The sequence below is a fragment of the Nothoprocta perdicaria genome, unplaced genomic scaffold, assembly GCF_003342845.1.
Source record: "Nothoprocta perdicaria isolate Ctin4 unplaced genomic scaffold, notPer1 scaffold_173, whole genome shotgun sequence".
Lineage (NCBI taxonomy): Eukaryota > Metazoa > Chordata > Aves > Tinamiformes > Tinamidae > Nothoprocta > Nothoprocta perdicaria.
The window spans coordinates 1,474,811-1,493,784 of record NW_020454905.1 but is presented as its reverse complement, the minus strand read 5'-3'; the positions used below and the strand labels follow the sequence as shown (position 1 = coordinate 1,493,784).

At 35.2% G+C, this 18,974-nt stretch overlaps 1 protein-coding gene across 4 annotated transcripts in view; it reads left to right on the top strand.

Moving 5' to 3' along the window:
• PHF14 (PHD finger protein 14) overlaps nucleotides 1-18,974 on the top strand; it is a 147,320-nt gene that overhangs the window by 24,155 nt on the left and 104,191 nt on the right. For all 4 annotated transcript variants that reach the window (XM_026036245.1, XM_026036247.1, XM_026036248.1 and 1 more), the window contains exons 5-13: nucleotides 818-977; nucleotides 4,544-4,655; nucleotides 6,778-6,915; nucleotides 9,045-9,191; nucleotides 11,370-11,640; nucleotides 12,268-12,374; nucleotides 12,836-12,931; nucleotides 14,565-14,668; nucleotides 15,976-16,107. In XM_026036245.1, the coding sequence (XP_025892030.1) occupies nucleotides 818-977; nucleotides 4,544-4,655; nucleotides 6,778-6,915; nucleotides 9,045-9,191; nucleotides 11,370-11,640; nucleotides 12,268-12,374; nucleotides 12,836-12,931; nucleotides 14,565-14,668; nucleotides 15,976-16,107 (1,267 nt within the window). The remainder of the gene's footprint in view (nucleotides 1-817; nucleotides 978-4,543; nucleotides 4,656-6,777; nucleotides 6,916-9,044; nucleotides 9,192-11,369; nucleotides 11,641-12,267; nucleotides 12,375-12,835; nucleotides 12,932-14,564; nucleotides 14,669-15,975; nucleotides 16,108-18,974) is intronic.

Genomic DNA, 18,974 nt, shown 5'->3' with positions numbered 1-18,974 from the left:
ACAGATCAGCCCTATGACTGCTGAAGCCTGTAAATAGTTTTCTTTATCTGAATATTCTCTGTATAGCTGAGCTGCATGGTCAGTGCAATGCAAGTTCCTTCTAAAGCTACCTGTCTCTAGGAAAGTGGAATGAATGGACTGGCTCCTGCCAGCATGATCACCTGTCACAAAAATAACAGATATTTGTTTTCAGAGTGGGGAGAAGGAGAAAGAGACAATAGAAAAGAAAATAGAGAGTTTGAGCTATGTTTTCTTTACAGTTTTTCAGATTGTCAGTTATTTGTAATCTTAACACTAAATCAGATCTTATTATGAGGAGGATATTAACACAGTAGAGGTGGCTATTATAAACTAAATCAACRAATGACTTTTGATTGTGTGTATGAATTAGTTCTGCACCATGGGTAAAAAATGATTTTGTTATAGGTTCAAGGTTCTTACCTTTGTGACAATGGATGTGGCAATTTATAATTCTGTCATAATTTTAAAGACTGATTTGTTGTGGCAGCCCTGTTAGTGACTTACAGAAATAAGACATAGCTTTAGCTTAATTTTAATTCTAAATAGCAGTTTAGACTATTTTTACGTATTTCGAGGAAGCTGTTTTGATTTTATGTGTTTATTTTACCTCAAAAAATATTTGATATGAATGCCCATATTTGTGGACTAAGATATTAATGTTATTTGCCAGTTGATGCAAGATTGAATTAAAAAATAATTGTGTTTGTGTCTTAAATTTGGCACATGGAAAAATATGTCATATAATACATATTTCAACAATGATATTTCCTTCCTTTTTTATTTTTAATATACACAGGCTGCTACGGTGTTGATGGAGAGAGTGATTCTATTATGAGCTCAGCTTCAGAAAATTCCACTGAACCCTGGTTCTGCGACGCATGCAAATGTGGTGTCACACCTAGCTGTGAACTGTGTCCTAACCAGGATGGCATCTTCAAGGAGACAGATGCAGGCAGGTAAGATTAAAGAAGTGGTCATTTGGATTTGATTTCATCTTCTATTTAAAACATAAAAAAAAAAAAATTSGTTTTGTTCCTAACCTGTTCCTCTTCTCTAGAGGAGATTGTCAATAAATAATTATTTTTGTTGATAGTCTCTTCCTCTTATCTCAGTTTTTAGTTATTTGTGTGTATCTTGTGCATCTAATTTTTTTTGTACTCCTAATATTCTTCATATCCATTATAATATTAGAAAGGTATTGATTTAATTTGTATTTGAGCATGAATATTTATGGACCTATGAGCAAAGCAGCTACCTAAGATCAAAGATCCTGRTTTCAGGGAATGATAAGTCCCACTCCTCACTGTGAAGACACCACTTGTCCTTTTGGATATGCTTGAAGACTTTTTTTGTTTACCTTAATTATTTGTGTATGCATTTTCTTTAAAAATGCAGTGCACTACAAAGGTGATAGGGTCTTGAGAAAGAGACATCTTTTTTATTTTGTTTGTGTCAGGAATGTCATTTGTATCTAAATAAAAAGGTTTCCTGTGTGAAAGGAACTAATATCCTGTAAATTCCTGCTCAGGATTCAGATATTCGGAAGGATAATGTCAAGAAAGACCTCTGCCACTTAACCAGTGTCTTAAACCCCTGATATCAGGGATCAGGTTTTATAAAACTAAGAAGACGTGTGCGGTTGTTTTGGGTTTATTCTAGCTTAGAGACACTCCTTTTTCTCCATTGAAGTTTTATTCTTGCATATGAACAGAGACTGTATTCCAGAAAAAAATGTTAGACACCAAGTGATACATCTCATGCTTTTTCTCTTCTATTTACTTATTTCTCAATGGGAATGACAGCCAGTAATTTAACTACCAACTAGGGGCAGAGTCATGATGGTGAACTCTTAGGCACACTTGATAACCTTTATAATGTTTCTGTGTGCTTTGTAAACTGCAGCCCAGTTCAGTTCTTTTCTTGAAATGCCATCACAGAGCATCTGCTCAATAGGAGAATCCTTTAACTCGCTGTTGCCCCACATCCCTGTGCCCCTTTRTGAGGATATAATGAGAAATAATTTCTGTTTCTGCATGAAAGGTGAATCATTGGAATAATGAGGTGTTTAATTTCTCAACAGTTGCCTTTTCATATTAGATTCTCAGTTTCACAAACAAAAGTGTGAATTTATGAAATTTTATTTCTCAAATGCTGTTATCTTAGAATATGAATTCTTGTCCTTGTTTCGATACAGAGTTTTTCTTCTTCTGTAATCAACATCTGTCATCATTGCTGCAAGCTAAATGGATGGTAAAGTAACAAGGAAGATTATTCTTCTTTGATTACCCAATTTGTCTTAATTACAAGGTTCTAAACATGTGCAGCTAAACAAATGAGCAGGAAAATATTTAGAACTGGCATTAAAAGCAGCTGAAATTGGTTCAGCTGTGAACTTGACTGACTTCTGTATGTTTTTTAATAAAGATTCAGGTCAAGTTCGCATATAGGTGGCTAAAGAAATGAGACTCTTGGGTGCCAATCACGCTGAAATGGCAGTTTAAATCTGTAATACTGTAATACTTGGGTGACATGTACTAAAACATTCTGAGAAGGTCAGTGCGAAGCAAGCAGCCAGCTGTTGGGTTTATCATAGATAAACTCCTACAGAGTGCAGCAGCATTTAATACACCAGTGGAGCATGAAAAAACTGTGCAAATTAAATTGAGAAGCAGCTGCTTGTAGAAGATGCATATCTTTATATTGAACTCTAGAGGGGACATTTAGGAGGTTATATTAAGACTTACTATCAAAAATCTCTAAATGAAACCTTGGATTTTTTAAAAATAGTAATTTTGAAGATGTGTAGCTGTCTTCCATTTATACCAATTTGTTCTGTATGATACATCTCAAATCGGTGATAGCTTATAGAAGGGAAGCCCCACAGAATTCAGAGTAGTCTTTGTTACAATTAAGTAGCTGCCTGATCTSTAGGTTAAGGGCCTTATTCAGGATGTGATGTTTTGCTTACAAGAGCAGAACAGTTGTTCTCTGGCAACTATCATGCTGCCTTTGTGTGCCATGCTATTTAAAGAGAATGTTGTACCTCCTCTAGGTAAGATGCAGCTTGTAAATGTATATATTTGTATACAGGTATATTGCAAGTAAAAGAAAGTATTTGGAGTTTTTTTCCACAGTTTTTAGTTTTTATGCTTTAATGTGGATGCATCATTTAACATCTCAAGCCTGTGTGATTTGATAGTAGCATAAAAGAAAATTTTGATTTTCAAATATCATGTGAAAACAGGACTGTCAGTTATAAGATTATGAATCAATTGTTGGGTTTTGTTAGACTTACTGGGCAAATCCTTGTGGAGTGAAGTAAATTAATAGTTTCAAGGTAGTTTCTAGTTGTTACATTATTGGATTTTGTTTTTTTTTTTTGCTGTTAGGCTGTCATGGAATATTTTTTGGGGAAATGATCAGTAGAGCTTGTCCACCTACTTTGTGCAAATCATTGTTTTCATTGAATTGTAATGAAGACTTAAATGCAACTTAAATGCACTGTATTTTTGAGTTTCCTAACAGACCTTTCATGTTTTGTTTTTCTAGAATTTGCGTATGGGTGTATGAGTTATGTATGATTATCCCATTTATTTAATTCTTAATCTGATAAATTCCAGAACTTTAGCTCAGCACATGTAGACAGCCCACTGATGACAACCATAACACTTGGAGTGCAGCTGGAACACAGGATTTGAGTTTGCTTTGGTCCCAGTTGATTTTCTTGTTGTTCCCACATGGAATAAAAGAAAGGGAAAGGAGACAAGAGGAGAAACAGGCAGTGGAAGGGAATGGAAGAAAGGCGTAGAGGAAGAGTGCTGGAGGTGGTAATAAGTCTGTGTTGAACCTTTGGCATTTGAAGAGCTGTCATATGCAATTACTAGATACTGAGGTCCAGATTTGCACCCTCTCATTTTAGGCCCTTAAGTGCTGAAGGTTTCAATCTTTCACCCTGCAGTTTGTGTATGGCCAATGAATAACAGCATGGCTAAGTAACAGTCTGTTCATTTGATAGCTTCAAACAGGCATTTCTGTAATGCAATTCAAATGGGCAAATGGGCTTATATCTAAACACGTCTCCTGTCCATGTTCTCCATGCATGCATCTGCATGCCCTTCTCCATGCCCTGGCCCCCCATGTAATGGAAATATCAAATTCATATTTCAGGTACATGCACAGCRGTGTGGAACTCCACCTAAGAGCCATCGGAGCAGAAGGGCAGTGCTAAACAAGGCCTAGGGAATCCCTCCTAAGAACCCTGGCAGCAGAAGGGCAGTGCTAGACAAGGCCTAGAGAGAGATGCAGACAGGCAAAACAATCCAGGTTGCTTTGAAAGCCATACTCAAGCTTTCAGCTGTGAGCTCAATCCAAATTTGACTTCTCTTCCTTCTTCTGGCATACTTTCCTTTAGATAGATTTGTTAGAGCATCAGTAATATTTATAAAGCACTTGGAAATCTGCAAATGGTGAGTATGATACAGGAACAGAAAGGTAATAACCTTATTTTTATCTGCTGTTTTAGGTGGGTCCATATTGTTTGTGCCCTCTATGTTCCAGGAGTAGCATTTGGAGATATTGACAAGTTACGGCCAGTAACACTCACAGAAATGAATTATTCAAAGTACGGTGCCAAGGTAAGTTTAGAAGACATTTGTTGCCTACCAGTAGTTTTATTTTGTGTTTTTACAAATGGTTAATATATAAACCCTTCAGGCCTTATGTATTTTGTTTGTAGCAAATGAAGTGGGGTTTGGGACTGTAAATAAGATAAAGTTTGTTCATGTTTGTTACACCTTTGTTCTTCCTTCCCTCTTTCTTTACATTTTCCTCTATACTATACCCAAATTCCATAATCACTGCCACTGTGTTATTGTTGTCTCTTCCTACATTTCCCTTTTTTTCTATGCTCTCTTTCTGCCCTCTCTCTGTTGATCAGTGACAAATTTACAAAAGTGGGTGGGAAGAGGCTGTATGACATATGTGGCAGAGAAGTGGAAAGTGAGGTGTTTTAGGACAGACAGATGGTCACTCAGTAGGATTTTTTTTAGGTTCTCTATAATCATAAGCTAACAATGAGTATAAAAGATTTGCAGCAAAGCAATATTAAAAGAAAAATACTGCAGCATGGGGATCCTCAACTTGAACCGTGTTCAGTAATTGCTATCTTACACAACTAAGTGTTGCTGTAGGTATTGAGACAGTGTGGAGAAGTCATATCCATCACACTTATGTGAGGAAAGACTGATACTCCTCTAATACTTAATTTACGTATCATCAAAATCTTTGCTAGTTTATCAAGTTGAATGCTAAATTATTTCATACACAATTTGGAATAGTGAGTGTGCAACATATCTGTATCAGCAGCAACATATCTGTATCAGCAGCATGTCTATGTGGGCTACCATTGTTTAGGAATATTTAAGAGCAAGTTATCCTAAAAATCATTGTAGTCAATACATCATGGATTTTTGCTTTTATTAGCCTGTTATATAGGAGTAGGGCTAAGAATTCAGGCACATTTTATTACACTAAAATGAGAGAAATGAATAGTAGACTACCCAAATGAGGAAATATTATTCTAGCAGAGCTGTAACCAAGCCTTGTATGCAAGGTTTGTAGTGCATCCAGTGTATAAGTTATATCTTAACCTAGCTAAATTTTCCCCAGAACAGCAATTTAAGGCAGTAGTCTTCTTCATATATTAGCTGTTTTGTCTTCTTGTTGCACAGCTAAATGGTGCCCTTTCAGAATAGTGTATGTGGTGTTCAGGGATTCTCCTGTCACTGCATTTTTTGTGCTGTCCCTTTCCATTGTTGGTTAAGCTTTTATTGTTGCATGGAGATAGAGCTGATACACAGCTCTCCCCTTAGGCAAAGACTGAGAAGTGTGTGACTACCTACATTTCGATCATCTTTATGCACTGAGCAGCAGTATAGCTTCAGAAGCCCTTATTCCTATGTGTTTTTTTTTTTTCCTGCTCACATGTTGACCACTCTGCTCTGCTAGAATAGTTGTTTGGTATGAGTTAGCAATAGTGCAATGCTGATGAGCTTATTATACTGAAAAATAAAATTACTTTTTCCAGGTCATCCAGGTCACATTAATGTCTGTCAGTTTGCTGCCTTGCGGATAACTGTACCTCCAGACATGCCTGTAGTTACACCCTTCATGATGCCTTTAAGGGAGTCACAGCCTTTTTGCCAAAATTCATGGTCCTCAAATAATTTTTTTTGTGTGTGTGTTGTCATACCTTTATTCCTCAGTCATCATTTATGAGAGTGACAGCTGTGTAATTACCTGCTTCTAAGTCATGTAGAGGACTGATTTTCCTTTTTGGTTTTGATTGTCCTCTGAGTTTTTGCTTATTTGGTGATGACTGTTGAACAACTGAACGTTTTATGAGTTCTAAACTTGTTTTATGATACTGTGCCTATATAATTAAGTATTTATAAATCACTTGGATGGTACTTAGTAATTACTCTGAAGGGGAATATGAGATATGGCACTTAGAATAAAAATTCATCTAACATTCTCCTTAGACTGTTTAAGTACTTGTCCATTGCTTCTTAAAAATGAAATCAATCTAGGGCAATGGCAGGGTGCTTTAAGTAATGACAGCTGTTAATGCACTTTTGTCTGTGAACCATACTGGAATAAACCTGATTACTTTTATATGCAAGATGTAAATTGTCAAAAGGTAGGCAAGGTGCATGCAAAGTACTAACTGTGGCATTTTCCACCCTCCTACATATAAAGGAATGCAGTTTCTGCGAAGATCCTCGTTTTGCCCGGACGGGTGTTTGCATTAGTTGTGATGCTGGGATGTGCAGAGCTTACTTCCATGTGACTTGTGCTCAGAAAGAAGGCTTGCTTTCAGAAGCAGCAGCAGAAGAGGTAGGTCTGATGGGCATGTAGAGCAGCAGAATGGAAGAATTGCAACTATAGGAGGAAGACCTAAAGTTGTGTGCTTTCTCGCTCAACAATGTTGAAGAAAGTTCTTATAAATCATTAGGAAGTTGTAGTCCAAAGTGAAGACTCTTGCCTGGGGAGGAGTCTTTGTTTTCAAATTGTTGATAAACAACCTCTACTGACCACCTGAAATGATGACTTCATAAAAGGAATGGATAAGGATAATACCAAAGTTCTGTTGGCTCTATTGATCAGTATATTAGAGAAGGCTCTATTGGCTTAATATATTTTGATCAATGCGGAGTTGAATTTTTAATGATTCTGGATTAATTCTATATTCACGTATTTCTTGACACAGTTACTTAGGTRTTTATGTAGCATGTAGTATGTAGAATAATGGTTTTTTTTCTCTCCCTCACCCAGAACTGTCTTCAGAAATAAGCYACATTTCTAATACTATTTTCTCATACATATTTTCCAGTGTTTTATTTAAATTGTGTTACAGGTATATGTCTTTCATTATGATAACATTACATTTAGGAATCAGAATGAAAAGTAGGCACTTATAAGCTACTGGTAAATTTTTAATAGATACTGTTACCAGCTTTATTCCTGTAATATGATTAAAGCAATTCGCATGAGAGGATTCTATTTCAGAAAACATTCTTCAAGTCTGAATACTTTTAGATTTCCAAACTTCATCCTGATTTTTTTTTGTTTCGTTTAAKCTCATTATGTCCGTAGGTACACAATTTAATTTCTTTATCGACTTGGAGAAACATGCGAAGAGGCTCTATGCAGCAGTATCTACACTGAAATTTCTCCCTTTTGTTTCTGGAAAAAAAAAACAGACTACTAAATGATTTCTTTTAGAGAATTCACAAAATAAACTTCTTGTGTTCAAACTTCTTGTGTGAGATTGAGAAATAGGAAATTTGCAAAGTTGTCTAAGTGTTTTTACCCCTAATAAATCATGTGTGATGTTAATTCTTCAAAAACTTAGTTGAATTTCTCCTAGGTAAATCCATTTGCAGGTCTTATCACCTTAAAATTGTCTTGAATGTTCTTAAATGCTTTTAAATGTTTTCTGCAAACAAAAATATTTTGAATTAGGGTCCTGTAGAATCTGTTTTTAGGGAGCGACTAGTATGATAGTTTTTGTTTTGTCACACATTCTGAAAAATTCAGTAAAACACATTTTATTAGTCTGTACAAATTTTATTAGATTGGTGGTGGTGYGAAGGAAAGTTTGGTAAGTTTATTATTTTATCAAGGAGACCATTTAAGTTTTACTTACTCTGAAATTTATGATGTTTCAATGGTTTTGAAAATATACTGGCAATGAAATACACTTCTCAAATGGAGAGGTAGATATTACTTACTAAGATGAATACTCTGCTTGCTTGATATACATGTGTAATAGCATGCAGACCTGATGAAGCCTCTACCTAGAAATGATTAAAGTAAGTTAAGAGATGGACTTGTATCTATTGTTGCTGTGAGAGATGGACTTGCATCTACTGTTTTTCATTAGCCTGTAAATGCCTTCTTGACGTGCCTTGATCGTGTTTGCTGGTGCAACAGATCTTTGAAAGTTTTCCGTTTCACTGTATCTGCCTTAGTGTATTGCAAAACAGTGAACTTCAGTTGTGGATTTGGCCTACCTATGTGTTTAAATCTGTACTTTTGATGTAAAAGGCTGCTAACCTCTGTGCCCTGTAACTTAGTTTTTTTTTTAAAAAAAAAAAAAGGTTAAAAAATAAAAAGTAGTAAGCAAAATTGTTAAATTTGAGTAAGCACGTAGGTTGCTGGCTAATATTTGGAGGAGAGAGGGGAAGGTCGGTTGATCTGACTCTCTCTGTATTTTTTTTTTTTTTTTTTTTTTCCTCTCCCCATAATTTATTAAAGAATTATTTAGGGTCACATAATGAAGAAGATTGAAAAAGACTTTACATGGAATAAACTATCAGCTTGACAATTTTGAATTAAAAACATAGTTGTTGTTCCTAAAAATATGCCTGTTTGTATGAATTGCTTGTTGGATTTTTGCTGTTCACAGCTTTTTTGCCAGGTAAAACTTACTTCATTTTTTCTCCCTCTTTTCTCTGAAACAGGATATAGCTGATCCTTTTTTTGCTTATTGTAAACAGCATGCAGACAGGTTAGACAGAAAGTGGAAGCGGAAGAACTACCTGGCATTGCAGTCATACTGCAAAATGTCCTTGCAGGAAAGAGAGAAGCAGCTCTCACCAGAAGCCCAGGTATTGTGTTYACCCCACAGCTGCATCTGTGTTCAGCATCTCTGTTAAACAACAAGGAAGTGAAGGAGATGGAATTGTTACAGCTGGAAATGAAATGTGGACTATATTGATAGCATGTAGTCAGTTAACAYAGCAGTGAATTATCTTTTGGTTTTAGTCTCTAAAACACAACCCCCCAGTAAACTTAATTACCAAAAAGGATATCTGTGCTCGTCTGAATTGAAAAAATACTTGTTTGTGTATATAGCAAAAAGTTTGTAATTTTTCATTCTAATTCATAGTAATTTTTAAAATGATTTCTTCAAAATTCTTGGCAAAAAATACATTTAGACAATATATTAGGCATGTCTCTGTTTTTGTGTTCAGTAAAAGTCTCTTTTTTTTTTCTCTAAATGGTAGTGTATTAGTGTTTGTCCTGTTAATGAAAAAAAGATGTTTCCAAAGCTTTTTGAAGATTCAGAAAGGATGAAATACAGACCATAATGAAAATTGATTAGACTGTCTTTTACTGCATTCTACATTCGATTAAAAAGGAGAGCAGACTCGCTGTATGAGTGTACTTTTCTATATGTATGCACATGCAGAGGTTCATTTCCATAGGCTTTAAGGCAAAAGTGTGCTATATAGAGGTGAAGCTAACATCACTAAATAGATTAGGCCGTCTACTTAGTTGATACTATGAAAATGAATTTTTTGGTACACAGTTTCAGAGGTGAAAAAAATGAATGGGTATTCAGGACTACAAGGTACTTGAGCTTATAGTCTGTGATTCAAAAGAGAAAAACTCTTTGAGGAGTATCRTATATAAAGTTTTCTAAAGACTGTTATGGATTGTTGGAAAATATTCTGTTTTAGAATATTTTATTTGTATCAGTAAAAAAAATGTACAGTGCTCCTTTATGAGTAAAGTGTKTACTTGAAAATTGCTTAAATCCACATTTGTAGTTTAGTTTTTGATTTAGACAACTCATGCTAATTTGCCTTGGCTATTTCTGGGTTGCTGCTCTGAGCACATAGTTTTGTGACATCTTAAATGACTTCAGGGGGTTCAGACTGAGCACCTAATCAGTGAGTACGAGTCTTGGCTGAGGGAGTTTCCAGCCACCCTTGTTGGTATGGCCAGCTGTAGGTGGATGTTGGCCACTGTGGGCTCAAGAAAAAAGCCCTTGGGGATAACGTTTGTCATGTTTCTTAGTCATTACGTTCAATAAGTGGTATTTTGTGTTGTGGTATTTGTGTATTGTTGTGTAAGTGGTATTTTGTGTTGTGTCTATAATACTGCCTTTGGCAATGCTGTGTGTGCTCCAAGATGTTTCTTAAACATAGCACCTATACGTGTGCTTACCTTTTGGTTACAAGTATCTCTCACCCTTCATTGGGCAATTGGATTAGTTTAGCTTTGTCGTTATAAGGATAGTCTTATCCTTAGATAAGGATAAAGATCAGGACTTAGGATAGTCTACCAGAGTTTTACTTCTGGAGGCATGTGTTCCGGTGTCATTTTCTGCCAAAATTGCCACTACATAGATTTCCTGCAAGAAAATATTTTTGGTATGCTTATAGCAACTTTGATTTTCTGAAGTTGCATCCAGATGGTCACAAGTATACAGATGTCATCAGCAATATATACTGTGAGCTTCTCTTGGCTTTTTCACTTCTGTTTCCATTGTATTTTTTAAATATTATGAGCAGTTAAAACTTTAGAAAGAGATACGGCATTGCAAAAAGGAGTACCTGGAAGAGGACAAACATGGCAAAAATGCCATTCACAAACTTTAAAACTATGTGATCGGTAAGAGTATATATAAATACATTTTGATAGGTCAGCCAGAGTTCCTCTCAGTTGTGAATTTTCATGAACCAAATTATTACTGTTAGGTTTATCTGAAAGCTAGCAGTCATCATTATTAATTTCATTGATGGACTAGTCTTATCAATAATCTTGTGAATATTTTTCCAGTTCAATTCTAAAACCCAGTTAAAGGATGATGCTACTTAGATATGAAATTTGAATTAAAATCTAATGTCTGTATCATTATCTCTTTCTTGAGTCAGAGTTCCAGAATGACGGTGCAGTTTTTTAAAAAGAAATTAAAATGCAGATGTGTTCCAAAAGGATGTAACTCAAAAATGGTTTTGAATTGTTGTCCTTTTCCTAATCCATGAAATTTCTTGCAGGCTCGAATCAATGCGAGGCTACAGCAGTATCGTGCCAAGGCAGAGCTGGCTCGGACCACCCGGCCTCAGGCCTGGGTCCCCAGGGAGAAGCTGCCGCGTCCCCTGACCAGCAGCGCCTCAGCCATTCGAAAGCTCATGCGCAAGGCAGAGCTAATGGGCATTAGCACGGACATCTTCCCAGTGGACACTTCGGACACCAATTCCAGTGTTGATGGAAGAAGAAAACATAAGCAACCAGCTCTCACTGCTGATTTTGTGAATTACTACCTTGGTAAGGATCAACATTTCTTACTGTTCCTTTTAATGAAAGCATCACCGTTTTGCTGGGTTTGTACTGTGCTAATTTATTGGCCTTTTTCCTATCCTTCATTTGCATTTCTTTGTTACTAGTAGATAAACATGAACTATGGCTTGGAGTTCAGGTATATCATTGGTCAATATCACAATTTAAAAAAACGAGTTAGTAATGTTTCTAAGGAAGTTTTATGAAGCTTCCTCAGAAAGAAAATCCTTAGAAAGAAAGAACTTCCGTAGAAAGAAAATCCTCCATATAAACAGGAGGGAGTGTTTTTGCTAAGAAAGGAATGGAAGGTTAAGTACACTTTGACATCCCTGTTTTTCTTATGCTTTCTCTTTCTGTGTGAAACAGCATTCTTTTGTCTTTGGGTCTATTTGGGTCTATTTGATGAGCAAAGCTCATCATTTGAATAACCAGCCTGTTGTAGGTTTCCATATGCAGAAAAAAATGTTATGAATGACTTTTTATTCTACTCAGTCAGTACAGTTTGCGCGCCTGTGTTATCGTTACACTTTACATTTCACTGCCTCATTCTTTCCACTATGTAAAACTTGAAAATACAGTCTAGGCTAGAAAATAATGAAATTTTCTTTTAAATAGAGAGAAATATGCGCATGATTCAAATCCAGGAGAATATGGCTGAACAGAAGAATATCAAGGATAAATTAGAAAATGAGCAGGAAAAGCTCCATGTGGAATATAATAAGGTGAATAAAAAAGAACATATAAAGCCTGCATAGTGTTTTAATATTGCTTTTCTTAGATAGTATTTTGCTTTCCAAACAAAAGACTTATGAAGATATGTAAAGTTCTGATGTGAATAGAGAAATTTAATTAATTTGTGTAGATACTTGTAGTAATCTTGCAGCTTAAGTAGTGTAGTCAAGATAATGCCATATTTTTCTTTTGCTTTCGGATTTTATTTATGGAACCTTATTTTCATGATGAATATTTTAGATCTTCTTTACCAAACAGATGGCTGCCCMAATTTTCATCTTGGTTCTATTAAACTGCTAAATGATTGCATTGATCACAGCTAGATTGACAGGAGTTGCATTGTCTTTTAATCCCCTCCCAAAAGTAAAGCATATATAGATATATGCTATGGATAAGAGAGCAAGTAACTTTTATTAAACAGGCTGTTTGTTTCTTTATTTTAACTTTTCAGCTGTGTGAATCCTTGGAAGAACTACAAAATATGAATGGAAAACTACGAAATGAAGGGCAAGGAATTTGGGCCCTGATGGGTAGAATCATTGGACAGGTTGGTTTCTTTCCCTTTATAATTTCTATGTAGACCTGGTGTTCAAACAACAGGCTTTTTTTATGTTTCAGGTGGCGACTTCTATGGCCGAATAAATTGATTTAATCAGGCCCAGGCTGTACTCTGGGCATAATGATTTCTGACAAATACATCTAGAATTCTGAAAAACCACCTAGTGGGAACCCATAGTTTAATTTTGTCATTGTAATAGGGATTTTGTTTGCAGCATCCTTTCATTTGCTGTAACTGATTGACCTGTCATTTGTGATGAAGCTTATTGTGAAGCACGAGTTAATCATACTGTTTTCGTTTCCTCGTTATCCTTACTTGAAGTAAACTTCACATGGTGTGATAACTAAATGCCTTATATAAAATATACATCTTTAAAACTACACTATGTATTTGACAGCTTTTAACTGGGTGGAGAAGAATGGTTTTGTAGAAATGGACATAGATATCTAGGAAAAGGGAAAGTTTGAACTGCTTCCTTTTGTCAGAGGACAACTCTGTTGCCATTGATGTACATGGAGAAAAGAGAGAAAGGCAGTTCATTGCATGCATCTGTATGTGACTTATTCTTACCATGAATGCTTTTAGTCTTGTGTCTTTTATGTCCAAGGCCTTATATGGCAATGGATAACTTAGCTATCAAAAGAGATTGAAATGATTTCTGGTCATGATTTTAATGAAGAAACTGCTCATTATAAAAATGCACACAATATTTAATTGGGTCATAATTTTGCGATGCCCTTTGGTCTTGCTATGTTTGTACTGTTCAGAAGGCTACTCCTTCTTTATGCATAAATGCGTAAATGCATAAAGAAGTTCTTAAAGTGTGCATTTTTTTCTGATTCTGTTTGTCAGCCTCTCTTTTGTACTTCTGAGGAAGGTTTCTTATATGACTTATCCCTTGAATAGAGATTTTATTTGTCAAGGCATCTGAAAAGAGAAGAAGTACCCACAAGAAATAGATGTCCTGGTGCAAATGTCACTTAAAAAAAAACAAAAAGGAAAGGAAAAAAAAAGGGAAGAAATAATTTAGTAGAATTCATTTGCACAGCTTGCATGACATTTTCTCTCCAGTTGGCYGAACAGATGCAGACCCATGGGGCTGCTGAGAAATGATTTTGATAGATGTTTACCGTCTGAGAAGCTAGCATACTGCAGATTAGTAGAAACCCAAAGAGAATCTTGTCTGCTTTCTGGAGAGTTTGGTCAAATAAGATAATTTTTGTAATTAACCTATGGAGCACCAACGTACTAGGGATGTTGGGGAAAAACTGCCTTAGTGTTCTGTTGGTTTCAGTTAATATGCCTTTTCTTTTTTCAGCTTTCTAGATGGCCTGACCTCGTCCTTGTCTGTGTTTTTTGAAGCGCAAATAGGAAGTTTAAAAACTAACATTCCAGCATGTGATCTCATTTTATTAAATTCAAAAATGATTATAACACTGCTGTATGCTAGTCTCATTTTGTAACATAAATATAATTAGTGTTTCTTGTCTGTAAAATAGGTAGCTTAGCAATTTCTTGCTGATAATTTGGGCATGATCAAACTCATTCCCCATACACTGAGATTAGTGTGCTCTAAATGTTCCCAAGTTTAAGATCTGCTGCATTTGTTCAAATCCAACAGAAATTGAACATACCAGCAATTTTACGTGCCCCAAAAGAAAGAAAACCGAGTAAAAAGGAAGGAGGAACACAAAAGACATCTACACTTCCAACTGTACTTTATAGGCAAGTAATGAACTTGACAGAATAGGCATGTATTTAATGACATAAATGACATGACATGATATGAATGACAGAACAGAAAAGTATGTAATGAAGTTAAAATCAGTTTCAAAAAGTGTTAAGAGAAAATGATTTACTACAGTTTTGATTAATGAAAAGGGTAGAGTCCTCTCTACATGTCACTTCTGTAGGCAAGTCAGTTCTTTACTTAGGCACACATCAATAAGCTTGTTTTGTTCTTAATGTGATAGCAGTGATTTAAAAACAAATGTAACTACAGGTGAAATGGAATTTTTTTTTGATGTGAAAAAATGTAGCTGATCATCTTGTCTTTTGAATGGAATCATCTGTGTTAATTTTGCTGCTGTTTAGTCACAGTAGCTGGGTGTGTAAAATGCTTGTCATATAAGAATTTTTACTTTTTGCTCAATTCATGGGCCAAAAAATGCTTTTGGATAACTTGTTTTTTATATATCCTTACACTTCCGAGAGAATTAAATTTTAATTCATTCTGTCAACTTCTCTCTCCTGTAAGTTGTGAACCTACTTACTGGTCTTGCTTATCTTTAATGGTGACACATATACTAGGAACAGACAGGGCACGTCTTTGCAACTTAACATCTTGGATCCTTATTCTTTGCCTCAGCTGAGAAATCTGTGGCTCTTCCAGAGCCAGTAGGAAGCCACCTGGCCACAGCAGTGGCTGGGCAGTGTCTTGCCCAGCTAGCAGGTTAAACACAGTAAATGGGTTACACAGGTAAAAGGAAATACTAGCAAATGTTCTTGAGTGGTGGAAATGTGGAGAGCATGGGAGTAGGCTGAGGATCAGTGAATTTAAACACAGACAAAACAAGTGCTTCCTACTGGAAGTCATGCTTTTCTAGTTCTGTTGCGTGCAAATCCAGTCATTAAGTTCCTCACATCTTATTATACAATTAACAAGCATGTATCTCTTTGAAATAGCCAAACTAAATTGGCAATTCTGGTAAATAACAATAATAAAAAAAGATACTAAATTTCTTAGGAGCTGATGCATTGTCCAATATAATAGCAATATAGATCTGTTTCAGGGTATTTGCTTTGTTAAAATAAACACATGAATAAGCACATACATTTGAATGGCAAAACTTTTTGGAAAAAAAAAACGCCATCTCTCACTATATAGAAATTCCTTAAAAAGTAATTGTCTAGTTAAATGACAAACTTAAGATTATATTTTTTTTGAAAGGGGGAGATATGTTGGGATGTATTCTTTATTCTTTGTTAATTCAAATGTAATTACAATGCTTTTCTGCTACCTACATTAAAAGTTGTGGAATTTGCAAGAAGAACCATGATCAACACCTCCTGCTACTGTGTGATACTTGCAAACTCCATTATCATCTTGGCTGCCTGGACCCTCCTCTTACAAGAATGCCAAGGAAGACCAAGAACAGTTATTGGTAAGAATGCTGTTACTCTATGATCTCATGTCATCTCTGTGCTTCAAGTAAGACTTGAAATGACGAGGCTTGCACATTTTAAATGCTTTGGCATTGCTAATATTGTCTGATCTGGATTATTTTATTTTCAGATTGAACAGCAGTGAGGTTTTAAGGTTAAAAATAAGGTTTCTCTTTAATAGCCACCTCAGATTATAGGGGTTTAGTTTGCCTTTATGAAATGAAAGACTTGTTAATCTGTTTACTTTAGGGTCTAGATATGCAACTTTTCTATGCAGACCTTTAATAAAAATGATTAGGCCTGGAAATCTTGTAACAAATAAACCCATTAGCTGCAATATTGCTTCTTATGTTTCCAATCTGCAAAGACAAAAGCACGTGTGTAACTGTGCTTCCAGGATTTAGATTCCCACAAAAGTAAAATGGTTTTTGTGCCAATGGAGCAGAACAAAAGGCAAGTGATACCATGGAGAACTGACAATATGGTAGAGGTGATAAATTCTAAATCATCATAAAACCAGTTTGCCTCTGTGTTGTGTTAGCATTTGATGAGTTTCTAAGCTGTCTTGAAACATGTTAATAAAGTAATAGTTTTTGTCAGGCAAGAAACTAGTTTATACTAGGAGTTGCAATCTCCCTAACTGAATGTTAAGGTACCAAATCAAAACATTACAAGAATTCATTTTAAAAATACTTAAAACACTTTTGTCAACAAAAGATTCTATTTATCTTCCTGTGTAACTCTTGATTTTTTTTTCTTTTTTTTTTTTTTTTAAAGCTTTCAAAAAGCTTTCATAACAAAGCGATCTTTTTGGGTAATTTTAACAATTGTTTACACATAGATGATACGCGAAACAGCAAGTTCTTTTTTTAAGATGACAGAATCTGAATTTTGTCCTGTAAATTAGTTGATTAAATTAGTAGAGATTTCTCTTAAAAGTTGAAAAACTAGGAAAGTTTTTTGTCGTAATTAATATCCCGAGTCTAATATTATAGTCTGTGGTTTGAACTTTTAATTAGTTCATGGGGGTTCGAAATCTTTGTTTAATTATAAAGTTACAACATAGGCATCTTACATGGAAGTATTTTTTTTCTGCCTTTTTAGCCAAGTTGAAGAGGCTCATTGAAAGCCATCAGTCCAAAGGATGGTCTCAGTAGGTGTTGATGCAGAATAGGTCAGGTCAGGTACTAAGTGGCTTTATTTCAAAGTTCTGACTTATCTTTGCTGTGAATTTAATGCTTCAGTTATACCTCTGATCACAAACTTAGCTTTCACTTTTAATTAGTTAAGGCATGTTCTGGGGTATGAGGTGATAGCAGGCAAACTGAGCTGTATTGATTACATTCCTTTCATCATCAGCCATTCCTTTAAATGTTCTTTTCAGGGTCAGTGGAGAACGTACAGGACCTTTATCTAAGTTTGACTTTAACAGTTTCCTCTCCCTCCGTCTACTATTTTGGATCTATTTTTAATCTTTTGATTAAGCCACGAAGAAGAAGTACAATATTATTTTTTTGTATAGGGATCAGGTGCTTTTCAGATATTTGTATAGTATAAAATGTGAGTTACGCAAAAAAAAAGTGAGTAAAGGGGTAAAGCAGCAGAAAGTTGCTCAAAATGTTAAGCAGGCTGGAACATCTGTTTTAAAGTGCTGATTTTAATCCTATTTTAAGGCCCTAAGCATGGAACAGTTAAACATAATTGGTACTTGATTTTGGATTATTTTTGATAATAATTTACAAATGTTTATTAACTTTGGTAGGTAGTGTCATATACTTTATCAGTACCTATTTACTTAAATGTTATGTGGGTAAATATGGCTGTTCTGTGTGCTTGGTGTTCTATAGCATGTTTAAGGATGAAGAATAATTCAGTTCATGATGCTTCATCAGATGAATTAATACTTCATTCTTTTGTGTGTTTGGTGCTTAGCATTTGATAGTGATTAGAATTGAAATATATAAATCATAGATGTTAAAATTGCTTTAAAAAACTTATACATATTGGTAAGTTTTTTTACATTTATAAAGACTAATTAAATAATGCACAAATTTATTAATGAATTTATTATTATTTCTAAATATGAGAAAGAGGTAGTGTTTAGATTTATCAAATCTTGATAAGATTTTAGAGAGAGAAAGTAGCATTTGCTCATATCAAAGTTACCAGAATCTGGTTCCAGGTGCTTAAAACAGAGAATTTTCACAGTTTAACAGCCAGAAATTTTCTTGCAGTGCAACATCTCTACATCTTACCTTTACATCTACATTTAAAAAATACACTTACTGTATTAAAGTAATTTAAAGCCCATCCTCATGTCAGATTGGCTTACTTTTGAAAGAAGATCATCTCATGACTATTTTGGGTCAAACTGGGAAATTTTTTATTTTTATCTGCTTTGATTTGGTGTTCCCAAAGTACACTTTCCTAGAGTGAAGTGCTATGGCATGCTTTTATTTAATAATTTGCAAGTGTCTAGCTGTTTAGAAATGCTTCTGATTAAACCCTAAATACTCATTTGACTCATGTATTTTCAGAAAAGTAGGTCATGTCATTTTCTCTGACAGCTGGTGCATTTATGTCCTTTCCTGTTCTGGACAGAATGGGAACAACAGCACAAGTGTTGACAGAAATTACAATAAATCAAAAGCTGATTGTTAAATATTGGTGTTTCTTTGAGAAAATATTTGGTGGCTATCAGCAGGGACCAGTTGAAATCCGAACTGAAATCCAAACACCGAGAGAGAGAGACAGCCTTTGCCTGGCGCATGAAAAGCTGGGAACTGAGGCTAACTAAGCAAGGACTAGGGATTATGTTAGGCTTGGTTGTGTGTGTTTTCTTTCTCAGGGCCACACAGAATATTTT